The sequence below is a fragment of the Triturus cristatus genome, chromosome 2_1 (assembly GCF_964204655.1).
Source record: "Triturus cristatus chromosome 2_1, aTriCri1.1, whole genome shotgun sequence".
In the NCBI taxonomy this organism is placed as follows: domain Eukaryota; kingdom Metazoa; phylum Chordata; class Amphibia; order Caudata; family Salamandridae; genus Triturus; species Triturus cristatus.
Window position 1 is genome coordinate 571472701 of NC_140581.1, and position 16222 is coordinate 571488922.

At 43.2% G+C, this 16222-nt stretch overlaps 1 protein-coding gene and 1 long non-coding RNA gene across 2 annotated transcripts in view; both read right to left on the bottom strand.

The window, feature by feature from the left end:
• Window positions 1–2952: 2952 nt before the first annotated feature.
• LOC146865638 (uncharacterized) lies at window positions 2953–6993 on the bottom strand. The gene is made up of 3 exons (XR_014976669.1): window positions 5977–6993; window positions 4425–4535; window positions 2953–3436 (listed from the first exon to the last, which is right to left on the bottom strand). It is a non-coding gene; the product is annotated as an uncharacterized LOC146865638 (long non-coding RNA).
• Window positions 6994–14329: 7336 nt separating this feature from the next.
• LOC146865639 (uncharacterized) overlaps window positions 14330–16222 on the bottom strand; it is a 182612-nt gene continuing 180719 nt past the window's right edge. The window contains exons 3-4 of the mRNA XM_085640177.1: window positions 15439–15528; window positions 14330–14467 (exon numbers count right to left, since the gene is read on the bottom strand). Of these exons, the coding sequence (XP_085496303.1) occupies window positions 14330–14467; window positions 15439–15528 (228 nt within the window). The remainder of the gene's footprint in view (window positions 14468–15438; window positions 15529–16222) is intronic.

Consider the following 16222-nt stretch of genomic DNA (forward strand, 5'->3'; position numbering starts at 1 on the left):
AAGAAATGTGTACTTCTCTCCTGCATCTTGGTGATACATTGCTTTTAATTCAATACAGGAAGGGCACTCACTCAATCTGCTGCGCAATGCAAATGACTGTGACTTAACAGCACCGTCCATCATGATGATGGCGAAAGAGACGGCCTGCAGCGTTAACGAGATGAGATGCAACAGGTAATGATTGATGCCATGCATTGGCCGCAGAATAGCAGACTGAATGATGTAGATTTTGTGGTGTGTTTCGCATGAATTGATGTAATTGTGCACTGCCACTAATCAACTTTCTACAGAACACACTAGTAATTACTAATTTTCCTCTTCTGGCAAACAAGAAATGTGTACTTCTCTCCTGCATCTTGGTGATACATTGCTTTTAATTCAATACAGGAAGGGCACTCACTCAATCTGCTGCGCAATGCAAATGACTGTGACTTAACAGCACCGTCCATCATGATGATGGCGAAAGAGACGGCCTGCAGCGTTAACGAGATGAGATGCAACAGGTAATGATTGATGCCATGCATTGGCCGCAGAATAGCAGACTGAATGATGTAGATTTTGTGGTGTGTTTCGCATGAATTGATGTAATTGTGCACTGCCACTAATCAACTTTCTACAGAACACACTAGTAATTACTAATTTTCCTCTTCTGGCAAACAAGAAATGTGTACTTCTCTCCTGCATCTTGGTGATACATTGCTTTTAATTCAATACAGGAAGGGCACTCACTCAATCTGCTGCGCAATGCAAATGACTGTGACTTAAACAGCACCGTCCGTCATGATGATGGCGAAAGAGACGGCCCGTTAACTTAAGATGAGAAGTAACAGGTAATAAATGATGATAATTAATGGCATGCATTGGACACCTGACTCTGAGCTATTGATCTTTGTGTTGGCGTTGTTTGTTGTGCACAAAGTGAATGATGTCAAAGTGTACTAGTGTTAATCTATCTTTCTGTACACAATAAAGAATGACTCAAGTCAGTAATATTTATATTTCTACTCTTGTTGTGTTCTAAAAATTACACTTGTACTGCAGGCCGATCTTCAGTCAGTAGAAGTATCAGAGCTGATGATGAAGTCAGGAGGATGTTTCATGAGTGGCATAAAACGGAAAAGCCTAAAGGTAAACACGTGAACCACAACCACAGCACACCCAAATGTCTGTGTAGAAGTTGAATAGAGTGTAGCGGTGGGATGACTGCAGTGCATTGATTTTACTAACTTTAACTGTAAAATGCTATGTCTGGAATGGATAATGTGCTTTGCGTTTGTCCAACTCTTTGAGAGAAAAAAAAAAGGACTCTAAAGTGGTAACGTAGGATGTGCTAATGGTAAGCACTGTGGGCCTGATCTCTCCTGTTACTGTTGAAGGTCTATGCTGGAAACAGACTACAGTAGAGATGATGCATATGCATACATGCCACCTCGGAAAGTGTTCTTGTTGCACTACACCATCACTTGTGCATTTGTTTTCACTTTCTTTCTGAATATCCCCTTTGGTTTTCAATCTAAAATTACAGGCCGGGCCTTGTCCAAAACTTTGTAAAACATTACAATGCATATTAATTACCTTACCAATCAATCACCTTTTTATTCCAGCCGGGCAGTGGCGAGTGGTGAGGCGACACACCCTAGATTGATGGACGAGAGGAGCAAGAGGAATGCCGAGATGCAAAAAACCAGTCCACATTTTTGACCAGGATAAGACAGTAACAGTATCCACTTTTCACTTCTTTTAAAAAATTTGATTAATATCTTGTATACATTCTTTACAACAGTGTGTTCTTGGAGTTGTTATTATCAATCATCATTACGTTTTCTCTGTGTTTACGATTCTTCACTACCAATATTTAAAATTTCTATTTGCTATCTGTTAAAGTTTTAAGGCCGGAACAGAACAAGAAATAGAAGTGTATGTAATCCGGGTCTCATCATGCATGCATTTCCTTTTTTATACCTTAACATATGGAATGGATATGGTATGGTAGTCTTCAATGATTGTCGTTTGTTTGTCTATGTATGCATACTGTTTTTCTATGTCAAACCTTTCCCAAAATCCCCCTTCCCATCCAATCAACGGACCCTAACCCTCTTCCCCCGGGCTGTGTGACTTATTGTCGAGGTGTAACTAAATTAAAAGTACACCAATACTTAATCACACACTTGCTGGGGCGGATGTGGTGAAAGCAACACTACTTCAATTTCAATGCAGAGCGATGATCTTCTTCTGCTTGCCCACCCATGAGTAGGATATTTCACAGGTTATTTTATTTAACAAAGGAACATATACCTCAGCATGAATTGCCGGCATTGATTTGATTTGTTTGTTGTCATTCCTCATATACAGCACTAACTGTTAGACTGTAGGCATAGCCAAGTCGACAAAACTATAGTTTGTAACTCTGTCTAGTAGGCTATCCTCATAATATCCAGCATTCATTTTTTTTGTCAAATATTTGAACATATAATTGTTGCTCGGTAAATTCTGTGATGTACTTCATTCAACTACTCCTCTAACAGTCTCTCAAAGGCGATTGACTATCTCCTTTTCTTTTTTTGGAAATGCTGCTACCCTGCCAGTGTATACTACTACTATACTACCACCACCACCCCAATCATGGCATGTATGAAAAAGGAAACCATCTTCACCATGCAGCCAGTGCTGTGCCACAGTTGGACATAAACATCAAGCACCGGTAAGAGAGAAGTTTGGGGGAGGCAGAATCAATAATGGACATGTCAATGATGTCAGTTTCAAACACCACTCCAAAGAATGCATAGTAGGACCAGTCAATGAGTGAGGTGTGTCGCATCTATCTGTTTGTGTCTTATACAGTCAGCAAATTATTGAAATCAAACACACGCTATGGGCGGCCATGCACCAGCAAAGAAACAGTGTGATGTAAAACAGTTACCCCACCTACAAAACATTAACAACATTGCATGTAACATAGAAAAATATATTTAATTGACCCTAACAAATAAACTAAACCCACAAAAGCTGACCCACCCCCCTCCCTAACCCCAACGACTGTCCATAGAAATAGAGAACGCCCAAACGAGTGAGGAAACAAACAGGAATTAAAAAAGGGGCAGTGACAGGGACTAACTGGTGGGGCGGGACTGGAGGAGGACACGAATCTGGTCCTCTAAATGGGCGACGCGGCGTCTAAGGCCGCGGCAGTTGCAACCACAGTGGGGGGGGGCACCGGAGATGGCACGGTGGCGGCGGGCAGCCGCCAGACGGTGGCGCCGTACCGCTGGAGGGCGGTGGCTGGGGCCCGGGGCACTGGAGGAGGCTTCAATTGCTGCTGCACTCTCCTCCTCCTCCTCGGCTAGGACCACCAGCCGCCGGTATTCCTGCTGGATTGCCTCCAGCTTCCGGCGCCGTGCCTTGGCGGCCAACTCCTTGCGGTTGATTTTCGGAGTAGCTGTGTATCAAAAAGAAAAAAACACGACAATTGTAAAATATAGTCTTAATAAAACAGTAGGACAAGGTAATTATTTATACACATAGTGGCATGGTAGAGTAGCACTATAAAATAAAGCACAGTAGTACATAACATTTTAAATGTCGCCCGTCCTTCTTCCTTCCACCTGTCTTACACTTTTTAGTTGAACAGTGCACCAGGTGCTCTTCTCCATAAAACTTTCAAAGCGGAGTTGAAATCAGATAGATGAGGCCATTGGTTACTCAATACTCTGGCTCCTAGTCCTATACCAATTAAAGGGAATTCTAGTCTTCTAGTTCACTCTTCAAACGTCCCCAAGAACTCATACTTACTTACGACATCGGATAGCGGGCGGACTTTGTCCGCCCGCCATCCGACTGCTAAAAAGGGTGGGGGTCCCGTGGGGACAATTAATTAGGATGATGCGCCCGGCACAGTGGCGGGCGCACCCTGTTATTTTAATTTTAAATTCTGGTTGGCTTTGCTGAAAGCAATGCTAAAATGTTGTGCTGCTTTTCCAAGCACAACATGACGGGCCTCGCACGGAGCCTGTCACGTTTTGCTTTGAAAGTCGGGGGGTACCATAGCATCGGTAGGTACCCTCCATGGGGGCCCCCAAGCATACTCTGCAATGTGTGCATGCCTTTCCGTGGCGGACGGTAATGCCGCCACGCAAAGGCATTCCAAAATGCAGATTATATGGCTGCCGGTGTGGTGAGAGAGACACCACCGCCATATTGAACCCTTTTCCGCCTAGACATGTCTGAATATTTTCTACAGGGATGGCGGGAGGTTTGCCCCTGCTGTGACGGCAGTGAATTCCAGCCAGCCCGGCGGGGGCAATACGCCCACCATCCTAATGGGGCCCTAATTCACAACTTTACAGTATACATAGACATACAGTACACCTTTGCAGTGAGTGTGCTGTCAAGTTCAACAATAGTTAAAGATTATGAATCTAACTTACCACCGCCTGCCACTGGTGCTGCCACTCCCCCTCCGTTGCTATCTGCAACTGCCGCATCCTCGCCCTCGGCGTCGCCTTCGCTGGCCCCAGCAATGGTGGTCGGTAGTGCGCCTAGAAAACATTACACATTTATTAGGCAACATATACACCTCCCCCCTATTGATCAGTAGCAAGGTTGAAAAATGAGTTAATACTAACATAAATCACTAGTACAAATCAGGTAGTAGTAGAGTAGACACTAAGTTATATGATCATTGTAGCATTTGCTTGATTAGCCCTAGCCATGCACATGTGACGTTACCTTTACCTTGCAGCTTCTTAAGACACCTTTGAGCCCACATGACCTGCCTCACACTGCTACTGTCTAGTCTACGCGCTGCGTACAGGCGGTCAACAAACATTAACCAGCCACTTTTTTAGGAAGAACTGGTGTACTACTGTTACTGTTAGTCCATATTGCTTATCCATAGATGCTACACTTTTTGGCACGGCTGAGAAATGCTTGCAAGTTGCAATATACTAACGCACACCATTTCTTTTTTCGCATTACAGACGCAAGATTCGCTTCTACGAACCAGAGCTTCTGAACGATGCACCAACTACCAGTACTAGGTTCTTCTGAGGTGAGGGGTCCCTTCACTCACATCTTCATTTATAAATGTATATAAACTAAATTGCTATGGGATGGTGGTGCTGCCTTCCACCACTTCAGTTATCATGATTTAATTCCCAACTGTATTAGTGTAACAATGTATTTTGTTTTAATGTTATTGATTTGCCGGTTGGTGCTGCTAAGATAACAGTGTACAGACCTTCTCAAATTGAAATAAAAATTTTAAACTTACATAGACTTCGTGGTATTTGGTGTGGAGTGGACTAACTTACACGATTGAGCAAATTAAAGTAAGGGTGTGCATGTGAATTGCTTCCACGACAGAGGTTGGGTGTGTTAATGTTCTGGGTTGTCTACTTGTTGGTTGTCTTGGGGGGAGGGTTCCGAGACCTAATAGGTATGACAAGACAGTACTATAGTCAAGCAGTGGAATTGTGGTGGGTGCGGAATTTCTGATTGAGGTGTGCAAGGAAGGTCCAACCTACCATCACCAACATCCTATTTTCTGGTGCAAATGTATGTGCAAGATCCCTACAACAGTTGTATGTCCTATAGGGTATCATATCAAAATATTAAGAAATCTGGTAGGGCTGTTGCTGTGAATTTTCAAAGCCTAAACATCAACAAGAGTAAAAAGTAGTACAAGACAACGACCCAACGGATTGTACGAGCTACTGGTGAATATGAGTTTTATATTACAACCTTTCACAAAGAGTGCCACTGGGCAAGACTAGCTACTACAGTACAGACAGACAGACTGATAGTATGTAGTAGTACTCAGTCATCGTAGCGGAGGCAGGGATAAGCTTTTTGAAACCGTACAGATCGAAGGATAATTGGTGGTAAAAAAATAGCATTTGGAAACACACTATAGTTCGGGAGAAATGGGGCAGTAAAAGTTATGGAATAAGAAATATTATTAAAAACAAGAAGACTTACTGGGGCCAGCAGAGGAGCCCTCAGCGGTGTCCTCCTCGTGGTGTTCCTGTCCCGCCGACTGCCCAGTCCCTGCCCGTCTGCCCCTGGGTGCTGATGAACAGGAAAGATATAAGAAAGACAAACATTGATGGATGGTGTCAACTTAAGCAAATACAATTTTTTTCAACAACGGTCAAAAAACACTTATCTAAACAATTGCAATAACTACATTGACCGATCTCATCTGGTCAACATGTAATATCGGGGGATTCGCAGTTCGACTACTTAAGTTACTATTTATCAACAGTAATCCATTCTTCCATTCTGATTCCAGAAAACTAAGTTACAAGTAAGCCTAAGTATTAGTACAACCTACCACCCAACCTAGCCCACCTATTCCAGGCATGCCAATTGTACATTAAGTATGCATTTCGACTGTATTCCTCAACAATGTGTATGATCCAATCATGGAGGACACATTAACATGACTACATTTTTTGTATATACACAATTTTGGTTTGATTGATGCTCATCTGCTACTGCTAAGTAACTGCAAAGCCTACCTCCACTCATTGAACAAACTAGAAAGGTTCTAAAGACTGGCGTACTAGCAGCACGTCACGTAACTGAGTGAGGGGGCATCACGCATACCACTAACCAATTAGAAGCTCATACAAAGTACCTAAACCTATGTATCAATCCGCCCCTATCTATTAGTGACAGGACAAAGTAAGGAGTGGACATGAGTCACTGTAGCATTACGTAACTTAATTTCTCTAAAATAAACTCGTAAAGAATCACGCTAAGCAAGCGCAAACGCAAAGCTGCAAACAAGTAAGATTAGTAGTAGCGCAGAAGAGCACCTGTGTCATAATCACAGAAGACTTTTAAACATTATTAACCTGGAATGTATTGCAAGCAGCAACATTCTATCTGGTTGGAAGGAAAAAAAGATATTCGCAATATATAACATAGAGCAGAAGAACAGACACAAAGTTGTAATAATTAAATAGGTACTCACCAAGCCCCGGGACCTCCACTCCTAGCAGGTCCAGCAGGTCCTGCTCACGGTCCAGGATGTCGGACCACCGGTGCGTCAGCTGTGCCTGGGTGCGCCGGACCCCAGAGATGCGAGACACTGCCCGGCGCACCTTCCCCCACCGCTGCCGACGCTCCCGGAGGCCGTACCCGGACCCAGGCCTGCCACCTGCTGCCAGGGTTGAGGGGAGGTGGCGCTGCACAAAGAAAATTAGTGCAGCCAACTCCGCCTCCCCAAATAAGGCCCGTGCATGCACCCCTTGTGGGCGCCGCCTTCCGCAAGGAAGGCGGTCGCGGCTCTGGCTGCGCCGGCGAACAGCCCTGCCCTTGGACATGGTTCTGGGGACGGGGCGGGAAAGAAAAGGTAAAATAAATAAAGGAGTAAAGGAAATAAATAGCAGGCAATACAAAGAGAAAAAGTAGCTAAAAAACAAAAAAAAAGGTACACAAAAACCAAAAATATAGAGGCAGGAAAATAGTTAGAGAAATAATAAGTAATAAAGATCCGAAAAAAGTGGCTATAAACAAAGGATTGAAAAGATTTAGGGAGGATTGAAAATCAGGCCCCAGAACCATGCAATAGAGTGGAAAACAAGATGGCCGCGCCCGTTGCGACCACGTGGGCAAGTTCGCGCGATATTTTCTCCCTGAGCAAGCAAAAAGCAACGCGATCAAGTAAAAGCGATCGCGAACAGGAAATATCGACCGCGAACATGCATTGCGCGACCCGGAACAGGAAGTAAACAACGCCAGAGGGCGGGACAAGTGAAAACAAGATGGCCGCGCCCATGAGCGACCGCATGGGTAAGTTGGCGACCCGCGAACACGCAAAAAATACCGCGAACAGGCGGCAAAAAACTTCCGCATCTTCGCGATATTTCCGGCGTGTTTGCGGAGATTTTCTGCAATCTCGCGATAATTTGCGGAGGTTAATTCCGCAAATTCCGCCCACCCCTACATAAAATGTCAGTCAAAGCACTCATCCAGGAGGTGCCAACACATTGGAACTCAACTTATTACATGCTTGATCGTCTGTTTGAGCAGTACATACCACTCAATGCTTATGTCATGCGAAGATTAGGGGATCCTACTGTGAGAGGCATGACCGTTGAGATGGGTCAATGGGACCTCGTTAAATGCCTGACAGAGATGCTACTTCCTTTTGAGGTCTTCACATGTGAAGTCAGCAGGGAGGACTGTACTATGGGCCAAGCTATCCCATTCTTGCACATGCTAGATCAACAGCTGAAGGAGGTGTCTGAAACGTACGCAGGTGTGGATGACAAACAAGACGCACATTATTTGGCGGAATCCTTAGCCGTTCGCTTATCTGAAAATACAAGGATTCAAATTAACATAGTGTCACATCCACATTACATTACTGCCGCAATTTTGGATCCACGGTACAAAACATTTCTGAACAGTAATGCAGTAATTCCTTTTTCAGAAGTGGATGTTGCCAAGTACAAAACTTTGATAGCTGAGCAAGCCATTGACTTTGAAAACGAACGGCTGGTAATTAGAGGCCCCCCACCCCAGCCCAGAACAAGTACTCCAGGGCAGATTCCAGAGTCAAGTTCTACTTCAGAGCGTGAGGGCAGTGCGTTTGCCTCCCAGCAGTCACCGACACCAACACTACCAATAACATCAACAGCAAGAACAGGATCATCCACACTACAATCTGCAACTAATTGGTTTCTACTGCAGGGGTATGGTAAGTCCAGAGCTGATGCAATGGCAAAAGAGGCCGAGCACATCGGAAGACCCCTGAGCATTGAGCGGATGGTCCAGGCGTATCTGGACGACCCAACAGAGGTCTTCATGGATGGAAATCCATTTGTGTATTGGTATGGGAAAAGAAGCCAATGGACAGTGTTCAGCAGGCTGGCGATAAAGTATCTGGCTTCCCCTGTCTCAAGTGTCTCTTCTGAGCGTGTTTTCAGTGCTGCTGGTGCCATTGTAATGGTGGAAAGGACCAGTCTCTCTCCCAAAAGCGTGGAGAGGTTAACCATGATCAAAATGAATCAGCACTTTATACCACCGGACTACAAAATACGTGAATCACAGCAGGAAGAGGAGAGCGTCTTTGATGACATAAGTAGTGGGTTACATGACCTATTTTTGTCCGAACCACCAGTGTTTGAGGACGAGCTCCTCTTCCCTGACAACTAGGCTTTCAAATTGTTACTTTCTACCTTCATTTATTTGTGTGTATCTGTCTTTTTCTGCTTCAAATTAAATTACAACAAATGAATCCATCACCACGTCTTCTCTTTTTGTTTCCCTATTGGAATACATTTCCCTCAAGCCAGACATTGGATGGAGAATAGTACAGGAAAAAGTGTTGCCTCTAACAGTCCCTCCAGAAGAAGTGGAACGTGACTATAGGTATCCTCCTTTTGTTTACGAGCCAAAACTCGTCCCTGTCAGAAATAGGCTACCGCCTCGGCAGATATAAAAAAGCTCATCAATGTCAGAACAGAAGGTACTTGGCAGAGAAAGACAAGAGACTCTTTGAAGAAACTTGCTGACATGTCACATTTCTGCAAACTCAATTCAATTGAACAATGACCGCTACCCAGGCCGCGGCCCATCTCACAGCACTGACCATGATGATGTGAACCAACTTCAACAAAGAAGTGCCACAGATGAGTAAGAACACTGAAACAGCGACTAACACTCAAAATGAATGTGGAGTAATAATGAGGCCACTGGCTCGGTAAAAAAACACACACCTTTCAGAAAGAACTAGGCATCTGACAGCAAAAGAGAAGAGCAAGACAGGTAATGAACTAATGTTGGCAATACATGCGTTGTATGCAGACTCAGAGTGATTGCTGTTTTTTGTGTTGATGTTGATGACGCTGTGCATGAAGTCGAACTGTACTAATAATTAATCTAGCAACAAAAAGTGACTCAAGTGACAGTCAATGTTTCCCTTCTTGTTGTATAATAACCAAATTGTACTCCTACTACTGCAGGCCAATATCCGTTGCAATTTATAATATGGAACACTACAGAATGAGTTGGAGTTGGCCAACACGTACAACACCATGATGATGACCATACTATCTTCGCAGTCAGTCAGTTGGATCGGAGATGATTGATGGAATAACTCGGGGCATTTCAATTCAGGTGGCATAAAAGGTAAACAAGCCAACAACCACAGCACACCTACATGTCTGTGTAGTGATGGAGTTGAATAGTCACAAGTATACTAGTGGAGGTATGACTGACAGCCGTGTGTTGATTTAGTTACTTACTTTGGGAAATGCTATGTTGCTGAATATAATGTGTCCTCCTGTAACTGTTTCTGGTTAAAATGGCGCTGTAAACAGAGTTGTTGCTTAAGAAAAATTGTACTTCTACTGCAGGGCCATCCATTGGACACCATGATCATGATGACCACATATACTCTTCGCAGTCAGTCAGTACTTAGGATTGGAGATGATTGATGGAATAACTGCGTTTAATGAAGTGCCATAGAAGGTAAACACAAGTCAACAAGAACCACAGCAGACCTACATGTTCGTATAGTGGTGGAGTCGAGTGCAGTGGTATGACTGACAGCTGTGCATTGATTTATTCACTTAAATTTGGAAATGCTAGGTTGCTGTATATGTGCTTTGTCTAAATTACAGCTAAATGGAGGTTTGGTTACGGCCTGGTGCCCTTGGGCATAATCTGTCCTGTTGGTGTATCTTAAAAAATGCTGTAAACAGAATAGACAGACATGATGTATCTATCCATGCCTCCTCAGTCTAAAAGTGTTCTCTCTGTCTTGTTGCACTCCACCGTAATTGATGCATTTATTTTATTCATTGATTTTTCAATGTCCCATTTGTTTTCCATTTACACTTACAGGCCGGATTTTACCCTGTGCTATACTTGGAAAAACAACGCACACTTACCTTCCCAATGACTCTACATATGCCAGGCAGGCAGTGGCATCTCCCAAAATTGATGGACGAAGCATCCGTGGAAGGGACTGAGGACCAAGAGGAATGCTGAGATGCAACTCCCCATTTGACCAGGATAACACAGTAACAGTATCAACTTTCTTCATCTTTGAAACAATTTGATTAACTTTTTTGTCTTCAATCATTAATACCGTGTGTTGTTGTTATTATTAATTATTTTTGCTCTCTGCTTATAAGTTATAATTCATCCCTACAGCTATTTTTAAATTTTCTTTGCCATCTTTAAAAGTAAGCCCGGTACAACAGAACAGAACCCAAACTGTATGTAATCTGTTATCTGTGTCTCTCTCTTTGAGGGCAGACAGGCAAGTCTAAGTGCCTAATATTTATATTCTGATGACCTGAACTGTCTAATTGTCTAGTAGTAGTAGTTAGTAAGTTTTACTTATCATTAACCATCAAGTTATCATAATCATGCATGCATTTCCTTTTTCACCCTTAACACATTTATGGATATGGTAGTCTACAAAGATTTTGCTTTCTTTTGTTGTTTGTCCATGCGTACTCTTTTTCTTTGTCAAACCTTTCCCAAACCCCCCCTTCCCAACCATTTATCAAGCCCTAACCCACTTCCCCCAGGCTGTGGGATTTATTGAGGTGTGACTACATTAAATGTACACCAATAATTGATCACACGCTTGCTGGGGCAGGCGTGGCAAAAGCAACACTAATTCAATTGCAAGGCAGGGGGAGTATCTTCTTCTGCTTGCCCACCCATGATAAGTATATTTGCGAGTTAATTTTTTTAACAAAGGGACCTAATCAATCATCATTAATTGCTGGCATCGATTGTCATCCTTCCTGCTCTTACACACAGCACTAAAGGTTACGCTTGTGTCTAGTGTAGGCCTAGTTGAGTGACTCGAAAACAATGATTTTATAACTTGTTGTACTAGGCTATCCCCTCACCCATTATGTTTTATTTAATTCGCTCTACTACTCCTCCCAGAGTCTCTCTCAGGCGACTGACTGACTCTTTTTCTTTTTTATGTAAATGCTACTGCCAGTGTCTACTACTACTACCACCACAACCATGGCATCTGATTCTGCATTCTCTTCGGAAACCCAACCTGCATCGTCATGCAGCCATCGCTGTGTCTAACTTAAACATCAATAACAGGTAAGAAAAGAACAGATATTTGGGGGAGGTATAATAATGGACTAGAAGGAGAGACTGACCGTACTAGTAGGACAAGTCACTTAGTGAGGGGTACCGCATCTATCTGTTTGTGTCTTACAAATTCAGCCAATTATTTAAATCAAACACTGGCTGTGGCCATGCAGCAGCAAGGAAACAGTGTGACGTAAAACAGTAACCCCACCAACAAAACATTAACCACATCGTATGTAAAGTATACATATATATAATTTAATCCCCTAACAAAATTAAACTATGTAAAAAATCCCACAACAACACCTAACCAACCCCTCTCTAACCCCAACCAATGTCCAAAACTTAAAAGTCCCAAAAATCCAATGTCTAATTGTGAAAAACCCCAACGTCCGATTCCCACCCACCAAAAGAAGCTATAAAAAAGGGGCAATTTAACAGGGTCTTTAGCGGCGGGATAGTCTTCTAATGTCTTTCTCAATGGCCTTGAACTTTTTCTTCAACTCCTCTACCTCCTCCTCCAGTTGCGCATTCCGAAGGAGCATGCGGCACGCATAGGCCCTGCAGTTACATCCACAGGGGGCAGCAGTAGTGCTGGATGTTGTAGGCGGGTGACGATGGGTGGCTGCCTGACCACGGCGCCAAACAACTGGAGGGGTCTGGCTGGGGCCCGGGGCATTGGAGGAGACGGCAGCTGCTGCCGCCTCCTCCTCCTCTTCCAGAGCCACCAGCCGTCGGTATTCTGCACAGATGGCCTCCAGCTTCTGGCGCCAGGCCATGACAGCCAACTCCTTCCTCGTTGGCTTTTGAGGAGCTATATCGAGAAAGAAAAAAATAATATTTTACCAAAACTCTTAGCAAAACAGTAACACAAAATTAATTCAACACATAGTGGCATAGTACCTGTAGCACTAGCAAGCACAGTACATAACATTTGTGATATGTCTCTGTCCTCCCACTTCCTCAGCCTCTAACATTTGTGGGAGTTTCAGGCATTATACTAGCACTATGGCTCAGTACACCAGTCTTCTTTTTCTCTTTAATTTAGCGAAATTACATAACCTTGTTGTAGCCGGCATGCCAGCTCAGTCAGCTTGCGCCCAAGACAAACATACTTGAGTATGACTCATGATACAGACTCACGTTAGTTCTATTTACTACTCTCTGCAGGTGGGGAAGCTCGTAATTTTCAATTACAGGTGGTACTGGACATAGTCTCTCTGTTACTTTAAGGGCAATTGCTAAATTTCACTTTCACCCTGCCCAGACCACTACTAAAAGGCAGATTATTTATCAGATCCAATGACCATTGCTTATATATGGGATGACATGAGGTACTTTATTTTGATTGATTGTGTAACCAACAGATAGGCCACCCCCCATAGCAGGCTGGCTGACAGTAAAATTAACATAGGTAGGGAGTGGTCCTCTGAGTCGGAGGAAGGTGTTGATAACTACATACATAGACAATATATATATATGATGTGCTTGCAAACTACTGTGAGTCAAGGGAGTATTCTGAATACAACTTATATTCCCCTCGGCTTTGCTACAGTGTTGCGGTTTCTTTTACATTCTCTTCAAAGACTCTGGTCTGCATACAGTGACAGTCGCCACCTATGCTATCTATGATGAATACATCCAGGCATCCATCCATTGAAAGTAAACGTCTAACATTCTTCTTAATCTCTCAACAAACCTTAGTTTGTTTCACCAACAACCACCCATGCATCCTTGCTTGCCTTGGCTTTGAGTTTGACTCAAACACCGCTGACGATTCTTGCTATCCTATCCACTGATATGGATTGGGCACCCGTGCAGGCATCTTTTCTTTGACCTTCCACCCATTCCTCAACAACCCATGAATCTGATTCCTATCAGCCACCTATGCATGCTTCCAAAGTATCCTTCTCTGCCAGTCATATTACATCTTGCCCGTCCTTCCTCCTTCCAACCTTCTTTCCCTTTTTGTTCAACACATCCATCAAGGTCATCTTATCTGATCTGACTTTTAGACTTCTCCATTTTACTTTCACAGCTAAGTTGGAGTCATATAGAAGAGGCCATTGGTTACTCAACTCACGCTGCTAATGCTATTGCTGCTAATGCCATTGCTACTGAAAGGGTGTCTTCTTCAACCATTGTCTAAAGTTCACTGCAACTTCATACTTACTAAGTCTCAACAGTACAGTGAGTGTACAGTACACCCTTCCCGCTAGTGTAATGTCAATAAGTATGGAACATATTATCTTACCACCGCCCGCCGCTGCTGCTGGCTCACCCCCTGTACTAGCATCTGCAGGTTCCGCTGCTGCATCTCCTGCTCCCTCCGGAATGGCCGCATCGCCACTGGCCCCAGCACTGGTGGTGGTTGGTAGTACGCCTAGAAAAACATTACACATTTTTAGATGACATATACACCTCCCCCTATTCATTCTTTTTCACTAGCAAGATTGGAATTTTTTTTAATACATACATATACAACATACATCACTAGTCGAAATCGGGTACTAGAGTTGAGTAGACACTAGTAGTGTTATTATGGTCCCTAGGGTCATTTTAGTCTACTCTACTCTTTGCAAAGTTAGCCTGAGCCATGCACCATTTTAGCTTCATGTCTTTTGCGCACGTTACCTCGCAGCTTGTTGTGTAAGACGCCTTTGAGCCCACATGAGCTCATACAGCTACTGTCTAAGCGTTGCGTACAAGAGGTAAAAAAAAAGCCACTTTCTGGTCAGTCTGTATTGCTTAGCCAATACCATAACATGCTACACTTTTTGACATGACTGAGAAATGCTTGCATTATACTATCTAACCCGCACTATTTTTATCATAACAGGTGAAAGATTCCCTTCTACGAACGAACAAGAGCTTTGCAGAGCTTATGATGTAACCAGTACTTTTACGGTCTAAGGTGAGGGGTCCCCCAGAATTCGCACAGAGATTGTTTGACTCTTCGTTGGACTTGTAACAATGTTTATTGTTTTAATCGTATGCATTTAGTTTTTTTAGCTGGCTCGTATAGTATAATGATTTGAATTGTAGAACAACATACAGAGCTTGTTATTTTAAAATAAACCTTTTGAACTTCAACTTACACAAAGACTCTGTGGTATTTGGTGTGGTGGACTTACACGAGTGAGTGAGCGAAAGGGCGTTATTATGTTCTGGGTTGTCTAATCATTGGGTATCTTCGGGGGGGGTTCGGGGACCTAATAAAAGAGTATCAGTCGAGATCGAAGAAGATTTGGAAAAAAAAATAGAATTAGGAAACATAAATAATAGTTCTGAAAAAATAAGGTGCAGTAAAAGTTAGGGAAATACAATTATTAATATAACCACTGGAGGACTTACTGGGGCCCTCGGTAGAGGAGCGCTCCTGGCCATGGGAGGCATCTTCATCTTGTCCTGCCGCCTGTGTCCTCGTCTTCTTGCCCCTGGGTGCTGATCATGTAAGATATAACAACGAAAGAGACACACATTAACGATTGATGTACTGTGAAACAAATAAAATATTTAAAAAAACACTCCAAAAACATTTTAGGAAACAACAATTGCAATAAAATTGACCTATCTCATCAGATCGACTAGTAGTGTTATTGTGGGATTTACGGACCGTCTACTTATTGTTTATGAACACTAATCCAGTGTTCCATTCTGATTCCAGAATACTAACTAAGCCTATGTACCACGTGACCTAGCCCACATATTCCAGACTGGCCAATTTTTCAATAAGTCTGCATTTAAATTTTAGCAGTCAAAAATGCATAGGTGTAGGACATATGCATAAATTTGTGCATACACCAAATTGTTGGTTGCGTCTGATGTTCTGCTAGTGACACTGCTAAGCCTTACCACTCATCAAACAAACTACAAAAGATTCTACTAAGGACTGGGGTAAGCAGCACTCAGTGACAGAGAGGATGCATCACACAGACCTCTAAAAAATGACCAACTAATACTAACTAAACCTATATCAATCCATCCACTACTATCTCTTCTTACTGACAGGAGGACAAAGGAAGGACTAGAGTCTCTCTAGCAATAGCATTACCTAACTCAAGTTCTCTAAGTAAACTTTTACATAATCAGCCCAAGCGAGCGCAAAGTTGTAAACAAGTAAGAGCAACGCCGAGCA